The sequence below is a fragment of the Acomys russatus genome, chromosome 2 (assembly GCF_903995435.1).
Source record: "Acomys russatus chromosome 2, mAcoRus1.1, whole genome shotgun sequence".
In the NCBI taxonomy this organism is placed as follows: domain Eukaryota; kingdom Metazoa; phylum Chordata; class Mammalia; order Rodentia; family Muridae; genus Acomys; species Acomys russatus.
The window spans coordinates 58,974,505-58,985,868 of NC_067138.1; the positions used below are offsets into that span (position 1 = coordinate 58,974,505).

Consider the following 11,364-nt stretch of genomic DNA (forward strand, 5'->3'; position numbering starts at 1 on the left):
GGTCCCATGGAAGCTCTGTTCATGATAGCAACAGTAGCAGTGGCAGCAGCAGGGACAGATTCTATGCAAAGTAAACAGCAACTTACTTTACAAACAGGAACAGCAAGCCTCCAAACTATGATTCTAACCCTCGTCTTTCTGACTGGACCCACAGTGCTGATAGCCCTGTGTGGTTGCCACTTCACGATTGGTTTTATACCCTACTCTGCTGCCTCTGTTAGGTGTACAACAACTGTCAATTTCATGCATAAAAGATTTGTAAAACCACCTTGAAGACACAGAAAGAATTAAAGGTAGATGTTTGTAGTGTAGCTTTGTCATTACAGTAATGCTTAATAAATAGTTCTGTGCCTTGAAAGCCTTTTAAAAACTAGAAGTAGAAGAAACCGAGGAGGTATATGGAGGAGGAGTGATTGTAAGCAGAATCACGGCATGTCCAGCAATATTCATATGGCAGATGTGATCATTGCTGACAGGATTGTCGCCAGTAGAGACTGATGTTAATTGCCACAAACACGGAACACCATCACTTGTCTACTGCTAAAGTGCCCTTTCATTAAACTAAGCCCCAGCCTACTTTCCTACTTTAAAGTTATACGTTTTTTTATTTATCAGTGTGTGTGTGTGTGTTGTGTGAGTTGTGGGGTGTGTGTGGAGGTCAGAGGACAACTTTGTGGTGTCTGTTCTTTCCTTCCTCCAAGACTGAACTCAAGTTTTAGGTTTGCAGCAAGTGCTTTCCGGGCTGAGCCATCTCACCGGCCTCACTGTTCAGCTGTTGATACTTGTGTGATCCTTATTAAAATAGCTAAGTCCAGCATAAGGATTCAGCAGCAGAATATGCTACACCTGCTGCTGCTGCTGCTGGGTCATACGGAACACTGGCCGAGTGCAGCAGTTCCCATTGCCGGCTCCCTCCCCTCTCACCCCTTCCTTCTGTTACATGGAGCGCATACACAGGTCTAACCACTTAGAGAGTAGGCTGCCCAAGGGTGCGTAGTGCTGTGTGTATAGGCTGATCCACTTACTCTTAGCATGAGCTGAATTACAAGCATTCTGCATGCCAGTGTGTCTTGTGCAGCCAGTTTGTGTCCTGTCCTTTCTGAGAAGCAAACTCTAACCAGGTCTGTGTCCGTCCAGGAGTGCTCCACAGTGTGGAGGCCGAAGATGTTTCTCAGAGTCTGACTCAGACATATGCCCTGCCTGAAATCCCTCGAGACCAAAATGCTGCTGCATCCTGGAATAAATTAGAAGGGGTATGTTAAATATATTTTGTTTTTGGTCACTGTGAGGTGCAAACATTAAGTAATTTCCTCTCTCCCTCTCTCTCTTTCAAGGACTTAATTGAACTTAGCCATCTGGTCACTGACTTATCCCTCCTAGTGAATGTAAGTATGTAACTGGGGCCCAGAATTGACTCATCACTTTCCTTTTGATTAGAATTTCAATAGAAGTCACATAGTTTTAACATGTTTGTTTTGTGCATATGTGCTTTGCCTACATGTATGAATGTGCAATGCCGGTGTGTTTGATGTTCACAGAGGATAGGAGAGGGCATTGGATCCCCTGAAACTGGAGTTACAGATGGTTTTGAGCTGCTATGTTGGTGCTGGGCACAAAACTTGGGTCCAATGCAAGAGCAGCAAGTGCTCCTAACTGCTGAGCCTAGATTATAATTTTAAGAATGATATTAAACTATGGAGATGGTCCTTAAATTCTAGATCAAGTCAATCAATATTATGGAAAAAAGTACTTTGCTAGATTCCTGGCATTGGAAGTCTGACAATGTTGATTATAGACATAAAGTCTACTTTCTGCCTTTGGAAATTCCATAGAAGGAAGAGGAAGGCTGGGATTCCCAGACTCAGTTTTTAAGCATGATAACGAAATAAAGTATGGAGAAGCCTTACCAGTTCCAAGAAGGAGCATTGTATTCCAGGGAGGGAGGCGTAGTTTATGGACTAGCAGCATTAAAGCTATCTTCACAGAGGTACATTAACTTGAAGAATGAGAAAATGCTCATAGAAGGCCACAGGGGCACACTTCAGAAAATGCATGAACCAGGACAAGACATGGTGCGCTGTGTGGACTGTCCAACAGTACTGAGTGTATCTGTTATCCAAAGCCTGCAGTTCCAGGCACGCAAGGATGATGGGGACCACATTGTACTGGTACTAAATTTTGGATGGCTCTGTGCGCCTGAAGGAGCCTCTACAGATGTGTGATCAAGCAAAACTCCAGCAATCCACTCTGTGCTTTCAAAGACTCTTATAATGGTAAAGAGGAGGTCATGGGCAGGGTGACTAGTTAGGAACCGGTTGTAAGAATTTAACCTCTAGGTAGATTGGTAATACCACCTACATAATGTAAAGGAAGCCCAGGAGACTTTCTGAGGATCAAGCTGGAGGAAGGTGAAGTCAGACAGGAAGCCTTATACTTTTATTCTTTGTTAGAAGTCCTGAATGAATCTGTTATCATAGATTAGGGAGCACATTGTGGCTTTGGAGGAAGATAGATTTTCTGTCATTGTTTTTCTAAACTGTTCTTGTGTTTTCCCCTAGGAAATTATGGAAAGCTATGGTGTTTGAGCATGTAAATGAATAGGTGTTTGCACAAGTGCAAAGCCATTTCCCCTTGGGTCCTGGCTAGGCTAGTTACTTGTTCTTGATCAAGCCATGGATTGGGATCTCCTTTACTGAGGTATGGCTTCCCCAAGGGCCTGGCTTTGAGGTAGAAACTCCTAGACCACAGCTTCTAAGAGCTGGAGAGACTCCAGAGCTTGCCAATCTAGCCCTGTACTCTGCTCCAGATTTCTCCAACACTAACCTGACTTCTTTTTTTTTTTTTTTTTTTTTTTTTTTGGTGGCAATTACGGGGTTTGGTCATTTGATGCCTCAGCCATTCTTTTGAAAATTGTAGGAGAGGGTGGAAGGTCTTCCTTACGTAAATTTGGTCATATAATTCCTCTTGGGCACTGCTGGCCTCTAGAGCAACATACAGAATATAAGAGGTTTTCATGGGTTTTGAGACAACTGTTCTTGTTTCTTTGACCTACCACAATATATTTTCATTTTTTAGAAACTCTTTCTTCTTTTGTGGCCCTTCTGTACCAAAGATTTCTACACTGTCTGGCATTGCCCTGTTCTTATGTTCTGTCTTATGGATAGTTCCTTGAACTGTACTGACTATAATTAAAAGCAGAAAATTGTTTGAATTATTTCTGATGCTTTGATGTCAAAAGAAGAGAATGTTAGAAGTCTCTGGATTAGGTGTTTGTTACTATTTTGCAGATGGCGGGGAATGATACAGGATCCCCAAAGCACGTGTTGTTTACAATCAGGAGCTATCCAGTTATTAACTAATAATCTTCCAATCTAATGCAGGATATAAAGTCTGTGTGTGCATGGTTATATAAATATATGCATTTGCCGAAGCCATCAATCTGTACCCTTAAATGCATTTCAATACATTTAAATTATGCATCACTAAAGTTGATTTAAAGAACAAACTAAAAATGTGCTTAGCTCTTCTCAAGACAAATGCATTTCTCTTCCAGTGGGGAGGCATATAAAGTTTGTGGAGAATTAACCATTGTGTGTTCGCTTATGTTATACAGTAAGCAGTTCTCAACCCCCCCACCCCCCAGCCTAAGAAGGACATACCCAGAAGGTTCCAGCCACAGCCATAGCTCCGTACAGTTGTTCTAGTTATGCTGTTTGGCAGAAGCTCAAAGAAGACCCTTGATTGTTATTCCCAGGATGACTGAGTTCTTAGGCGCATGGCCAAGGATTCACAAACACTCCATTTAGGTACAGAATAAGCAGGGAACACAAGAGTGACCACATCCTCTCTTGTCATATGGGTGTGATTGTATCTAGGCAAATTAATCATGTAGGCAAGAAGCACCTTCTGTATGCACAGCCCTGTGCTAACCTCAGTGGAATCAAGAGATCCTACAGGATAGTGGTAATGATGCCTCTATACTGTGAATGAAATGCCACAAAGCTGTACTCTTAGAAGTCATTAAAATGGTTGGTTTATACATAGTTTGTCATAAAACAGGGACTCACTAAGATTATGGGAGATGACAGTATGGTCCAGGAACTGTAAGTGTGTTAGTATCTACAAGGCACCCTGCTGTTGGTGCAAGTGTCCCTTTCCTGTGACCAGCCCTATTTATGTCTAGTCAAGGAGAGTTTAAAGAACTCTGGGCCAACGCTGGACAAGATGCTAGCTACCCTTACTGCTGGGTCTGTTTTGACTTCTGTCTTTTATCTTTTCCTCTGTGGCTCCTGAAATCCAGTTTTATTCTGGCTGCACTAGAATAGGGACACAGTGGTTTCGATCTGACTCACCCTTGCATGGCCTCTGTGAGCTTCAGCATGGTATTTGACAGCACAAGGTTTTGCACACTTGATGGGAGGACTCCCTCAGAGAGTGTCCCTCATCTCACTCCATCTGCCTCCGCTGTTTGGTTGGTTTTGGCCCTTTATGTTCCCTTACCTCTGCCACCAGCATCATGCCCTCAGACAGTCCAATCCTGGAGTCCCTTCAGTCCCTCCCGCTGTGGTGCTTCTGCTTTTCTACCTGCTTACTGCCTTTGCGAGGCCAAGGTGGCCATCCTCTGCCTGTGCATCACATTTCTGTTTCTTTCTGGTCTTTTCTGTTCTTGTGAACATATATGGTTATGGCTGGGACTTAGGGAGGAGTAATGGGAGATAGCTGCAGTTTGGGCGTTACCTTAAACTCATAGCTTTCCAAGCACACTAAGAAGACTGTGCAATGGTCTCTCTAAGGAACACGTTGTTGGTGGTGTAAATGGATTGGACGATGAATTTGCTGAGTCAATTATTATTGTTTGTATCATAACATGAAATATTATTTGATGTTGGCCCAAAAAATGCCCACAGCAAGCGTTCAAGGAAAAAATTATTCCTTATTAGTTTTTAATTCATGTACCCAACTTGTATTCTTCTCAATAAGTATTAGCTTGATAATTCACATTTTTTTCCTGAATCTCCGGTGGCCCTATACCAGCTTATACAGATTTAGCGATTTTCAGGACAATAGGAAAACCGAATTCAATATTTCTTAAAATGAAATTCATAGGCATATTTTTTGAGTTTTGAGAATTTTTCTTCTATAAAATGGCATGTGTATGTTAGTTTGATGAGCACTGTAGTGTACATCCCATTGGTAATGGGATGCTGAAAATACTTCTATGTGCCCAAGAGTGAAAAGCCAGGCAGGGAGAGGATGAAGACGGTTCCGTGTGGAAATCTAGGTAAAGGAAGACAAACCTAAGCAAATCAGAAGCAAAGAGGACATGTGGGAAGCTAGATGGAACGAGGCCCAGGCCACCATTGGGAGAAGCCTGGCTTCATAGACTGTGGCAGGTTATACACGTGCAGGTTGGCCTGGGGAAAGACCTAAGGACCGAGTGCTAACTGCACCATATAAGTATCACCAAGTGCTCTTTGTTCATGAAGTAGAATCTAAAGCTACAGACAGTTGGAAGATTGAAGCCAGACTAAGGGAAGAAGCAGCTAGGTATGTACAGTTGAGGGATGCCTGGTGATCTCATGGTAGGGCTTTCTGCCCTCTGCCTTTCCCTCTGCCCAGGTCCTAGCAAGCTTCCCGAGGTCTGTAGTACCTGCAGATGTGGGCTACTATCCCAGGACAGATGGACTCATCTTGGGCTGGTAGTTGCAGTGAATGAGTAATTTTAGGATAAGCATTTTCCTGGTGGTCTTTAACCCAACTATTCCAAAGGATTTTTGTAGGGAAGAAAACTTGTTATCTTAATATCCTACTTTAAACTTAAAGTCATTGTGATGGTTTAAATGAAAATGGTCCCATTAGGCTCATATATTTGAATGCTTAGTAACCAGGGAGTGGAACTCTTTGAAAGGATTGGAAGGTTAGGAGGTGTGGCCTTGTTGGAGGATATATGTCACTGGCGATGGGCTCTAAGGTATCAAAAGTCTATGCCAGGCCCATCTTCTGCCTCTTGGCCTAGTGATCAGGATGCAGCTCTTAACTAATTCTTCAGCGCCATGTGCTGGCCATCTACATGCTCCCTGCTATGGATGGTGGACTAAGCCCATGAAACCGTAAGCCAGCCCCAGTTAAATGTTTTCCTGTGTGAGAGTTGCCTTGGTCACAGTGTCTCTACGCAGCAACAGAACAGTGACTGAGATAGTCATGGTGTTGCAGTGTCCAAAGTTTTAGGAATGGGGCACAGAAAATTTATCTTCCTGCTGTCCTGTGGTCACTTGGAGTGTGGACAGAGCAGTAGCCCTAGCAGACTCTTCCCTTGGCCCCAGGGAAAGGAGCTCTTTACCCTCTCTCTACCTTAGCCTATAAAGATGTAAAGGTTGATGATAGGGTTTTGCTGCAGTGCCTTATCTTTTGCTTTAGGCAGAAGTGGAAGCCTTGGGTGTATCCCAGACAGAAGATATACCAGTACTAAGATGCCGGGAAGCCAGGCTGTATTGGTGCTGGCACTTTTGCTTCTGTGGCTAAGAAGAAAGCTTTGCTGTCATAAAGCTTAAATCCACAGATCTTTTTTTCTGAGAGCATTATCATGGGAACAAGCTCACTACACTTTATGACCGGAAATATAAGAGTTAACACAGGACGGGTGCTTCCGTTTTCCCATTGTGCTTTGCAGATATCTCCCTGTGTCTCCCGCTCAACTGTGTGAGGTAGAAGCACCATTGTCCTCATGTGGTGATTGAGTTCTTGGCTCAAGGGCATACCAGGGCAGGGCTGGGACCCAAACACAGAACATGCAGACCTAGGTTTTGTGCCAGTTTTATCATGGATAATAGTGACCTACAAAGTGTGTGAGATGGGAGACTGCAGCGATGGCTCAGCAGGGAAGAGTACATACTCCTCTTGCAGGGGACCTAGTTTGGTTCCACAGGAGGTGGCTCACAGCCTCCTGTAACTCTAGCACCAGGAGATCTGATTCCCTCTTCTGGATTTCACACACACACACACACACACACACACACACACACACACACACACACACACAAACACTCCAGCTATATTTCAGGACTTTCATGACAAAAGCCTGTGGCCAGGCCGGGCATTGCGTTTCCAGAAGCATTGCCAGTGATCTAGTGATTCTCAGGCTTGAGAGCCTTGGATATACTTGTGTGACAAGTTCAAAAGAAAACTGAAAAGGGACTATTTTAGGAATTGTTAGGGATGTCAAGATGGTGGTGGGGAATCCTAGAATAAAGGGCCACCACAAAAGGCCTGGCAGAGAGAAGGTGCTTGATAGGTAGGGAAAGAATATCAGGAATGCTAATGGGAAGCAGATGGGGCCGGAGTGAGTGTGTTGTGCTTACATTCTCACATGAAATGCTGTCTGGAATAGGAAGCGTTAGGTATGCGTGCCTTGATCTAAATCAGTTTAGCATGTACGATAGTAGGATCGCTTCACACACACTATATAAGGTGACATTAAGTGGAATGGAAGACATTCTTCTGTGTTTTTCTGTAAATTCAAAGGTGAAAGAAAGTGCTATGATGGCCATAATGATCAGGACCAGTCCTACTCCACCACCAAAATGGGTGCCTATTTTTGTGTGTCTGGTTAGATATATGTACACACATGAGTATCTGTATATATCTAGGGATATATAGTTAGATGTATATGTCTATGTATGTATATATGTAACTAAATAGAGTTGATCTTGATACCACCCTGCTCCAGGGCAAGGACAGAGAGCTTTGACTGAAGTGTCTGATCAGAGCTGAGTAGCCACTCATGAGTGACACTGAGGTGGCTTTAAACCTAGGAGAGCAGCCACACCAGGGCTCCCCAGAGTCATGATGGCTGCTGTTTTAGGTAGACTGCTCTATTGATATTGTTGAGATGGAATATTTTAACTTGAACTATATTTTGGTAAAACTCAAGACCACAAATTCCTTCTTCCATATTGCATATCAAAGTCCAAAGACATCAGGCTGTAGTACACTGAATTGTAGTCTAGTTCTAACAACAACAGCAACAACAACACACACAGAGTGTGTATTTGCTGGATCCAGGCATTTTACTCCTAACATAAATTCGATTTAAACAGAATCTCCAAAGAAGATAAGTTATGGACTTTTTGTTTTGTTTGAATTTGTTTTCTTTCCTTTCTTTTCTATTTTGGCTATCAAACTGAACTTGACATGTAAATGCTTATTTGGATTTTCTTTTCCTTCTACAAAGTAGGTTCATTCGGAGAATAACATGTTTGTATGTTTGACTGAATTGCAGTGTGAGGTGCTTTTTGCTATGAAGGCCCAGCCCTTTTATTACCCAATCATTAAGTCCCTTCTTTTTTTCTGAAAGTGAGTTTGTACTTTGGACATGGTTTATCAGATGCTATTAATGAACCACTATTAAGACTGCAAGGCTGCAGTACCCAGGGCCTGATGACAGGAATTAAACTAGTGTGTGTTGGCGTCCCACTGCTCCCCAGCAGGGCTGCGCACTCATAATTCCTTTGCATCTAGTCTCAGCAGGAGAAGATTGACAGCATTGTAGACCATGTCAACAGTGCTGCTGTGAATGTTGAAGAGGGAACCAAAAACTTGGGCAAGGTAAGATTCTGCTCCTGCTGACAAATCAATGGTCCTCCGGCTCCCAGGAATCTCTAGTATTAACCCAATTGATCTGCTCTCTTCAGTGTTGAGGGAACCAGCAATTAAGGAAATAAGGAAGAAATGACACGTAGGTAGTGTAAGAAATCAATGGCTGTAATATTCTACTCCCAGATTCAGTCTATCATGAGAGATTTTTTTTTCCCCAAAGAGAATGAAGTGTGGCCTCACTCTAGGGCCTTTAGTTGTTTGAAGGAATATCTGCAGAGGCCGAGGGAGAAGAGAGGGCAGTCCATCAATCCGGGCAGAGTGAAAGCGTGAGACTGCAGCAGACGAGGAGTGTGACCATCTATTATACGGATGATGTGATTTTCAGCCCAGGTGCCTAGTGTGGAATCAGCCTGTGTGCTGAACCAAAGCTCTGGTGGGAGCCAGTGGCTGCTGAACCTGTTTAAATAAGCCAGCCAGATAGTGGATTGATTGTTTTGCAAGTAAAATCAATTTGTTCAGTCCACTCAGGAGCACCTCCCTCCCCTCAGTCCTGTGGTCTGGAGCAATGGCAGTACCTGTGGAATACTTACACATACACACACACACACACACACACACACACACACACACACACACACACACACACACACACACACACACACGAATAATCTCTGAGGTTAATTATGAGCCCAGAGTTAAAGAGGCATTGCCAGGAGTAATGAGAGGAAAACGCACATCACCACAGGCAGATTTTCTCAACTCAATTTCTAAATTGAATTTTTTTTTTTTTTACAGGCTTCAAAATACAAGCTGGCAGCTCTGCCTGTGGCAGGTGCACTCATCGGAGGAGTGGTGGGGGGTCCCATCGCCCTCCTTGCAGGCTTCAAAGTGGCAGGAATTGCAGCTGCACTTGGTGGTGGGGTGTTAGGCTTCACAGGTGGAAAATTGATACAAAGAAGGAAACAGAAAATGATGGAGAAGCTCACTTCCAGCTGTCCAAATCTCTCTAGCCAAAGTGACAAAAAATGCAGTTAAAGGCCAAGCTTCCAGCTGGCGCAGGGCACCATCCTAAGGAGCACTTCGCTGCAACTGAGTGCTCAGCTGTTGGAGTAGGGTTAGGAAGTGGCTCTCCATGCCCATGTGGCGGGGAACCACCATAAGTGGATGCATTTGTTTGCTGGGTGTTGATGGAGATGGTGGAAGGGGAGGAGCCTGGGCTGAAGGCATATGATGTCTGTCAGCTCAAGTTTAAAGACTGCCAAAGAGCCTGGAAATGTGAAAACTGAACCTGTAACCATAAAATGTGTAGACATGTACTGGACACCTGAGGGTCAGTTATTTGTAAATTATTTCTATCTCTGGGGACGAACAGAATGTGAGTTCAGGAGTCTTTCTGTCAGGTGGGGATATTGCTGCCCTAACAAGGGGCAGGGGTAAACTACTTGTGACTTGGGTGGGTGACTGTAATTGGATCCATCTATGTTTTCTGAGGAAGGAAATTAATACTATCAAAAGGAAAGAGAAGCCCACTTTCTCTTTATAGTCTCTTCATTGTGACATAGGTGTCTTTTCTGAAGTCTTCCTTGGCTCTCCAAATAAGGAGCATAGACCCTCACGTGCTGGACCCACCAAAGCAGCCACCAAGCCACTTCCAGCTGGTGATCCTGAAAGCTCTGTGCTTCTAGGGTGACTTCTACCCATGTTATGAGAACTTTTCTCAGTCTGTCTTTTTATATAGTTTTCCATCTCAAGCTTCCCCTACCTATACACTCTTAATGTTGAAAAAAGAAAATGTAAATCTTTTCAACACCATTTGGGCGAAGGGGAGTGTAAGATCATACATACAGAAGTTGAAGAGGCTGGCATACCTGCCTCAAGGCTCTGGGCCCCTCAGTCTTCTTGTGGGGGGAGGCAAGAAAGAGCTTTCTACCTCACGGCTATGGCTGCTGCCCTTTCCCAGGCTTTCTCTGCTCCTGCCACTATTCTTCCAGTGTTATACTTGTCTCATGTTCTAGATGGCCAAGGCCAAGATTCAGTCCCAAGGACAGATCTGTGGTGCTAAGCCAGCAGTTGACATGGAGAGCGGGCATGCTCCAGTCCAGCGCCATGTCTGTCCCAAAAGAAAAAGTTTGTGATCTAGAGAAAAGGAGTTGAAGCCTGTGGGCAGCCTCACCCTGTGTCCTAGCTCACTGAGAAGAGGAAGGAGCCACTGGCCTCCTCCCCAGAGGAGAGTACACCGCCAGCCAGGGCTGGCTTATCACTTAGCTTCTTTTAAGAGCTGAGTTGATGTCTGGCCTCTGTTGGTTGCTGCGTTTCCTTCTCTGCTCAGGATCCTTCTCTTTCAAGCTTTGTGAGTCTTAACCAGTGCATCCCTGTGAAACAAACCACCACATCATACTCAGTGACTGCGGAGTGTCAAGTAAGTGTTGGATCCTGAGACAGGCCTGACACTGGGCATTAGGTATTTGGAGTAATTACGTTTTGTTTTGTTTTGTTTTGAGACAGAGTTTCTCTTTGTAGTCTTGGTTGTCCGGACTCACTTTGTAGACTAGGCTGCCCTCAAACTCACAGTGATCCACCTGCCTCTGCCTTCTGAGTGCTGGGATTAAATGTGTTCGCCACCACACCTGGCCAAGTAATTACTTTTAACTTCATAACTTTGTTTTCCAGTTCTTCCCCCCCCCCCCCCCAAGACAGGGTCTCTCTGTGTGGCCTTGGCTGTCCTGGACTCGTTTTGTAGACCAGGCACAGTGATCCGCCTGCCTCTGC

The 11,364-nt window shown here is 44.2% G+C and overlaps 1 protein-coding gene across 1 annotated transcript; it reads left to right on the forward strand.

Annotated features, from left to right (window-relative positions):
* Nucleotides 1-432: 432 nt before the first annotated feature.
* Nucleotides 433-9,862, forward strand: LOC127198304 (syntaxin-17-like). Its single transcript, XM_051156204.1, has 5 exons — nucleotides 433-487; nucleotides 1,108-1,253; nucleotides 1,335-1,385; nucleotides 8,518-8,604; nucleotides 9,391-9,862. The coding sequence occupies exons 1-5, from the start codon at nucleotides 433-435 to the stop codon at nucleotides 9,628-9,630; spliced, it is 579 nt and encodes a 192-aa protein (XP_051012161.1). The 3' UTR covers nucleotides 9,631-9,862.
* Nucleotides 9,863-11,364: the final 1,502 nt, after the last annotated feature.

What these genes read in the sequence shown, in the direction of transcription:
- LOC127198304 (XM_051156204.1), top strand. Translation starts at nt 433, where the DNA reads ATGTCCAGCAATATTCATATGGCAGATGTGATCATTGCTGACAGGATT. An exon ending in CCTGGAATAAATTAGAAGGG is followed by an intron (nt 1,254 to 1,334) that starts GTATGTTAAATA and finishes CTCTCTTTCAAG; the next exon opens with GACTTAATTGAACTTAGCCA. An exon ending in GAACCAAAAACTTGGGCAAG is followed by an intron (nt 8,605 to 9,390) that starts GTAAGATTCTGC and finishes TTTTTTTTACAG; the next exon opens with GCTTCAAAATACAAGCTGGC.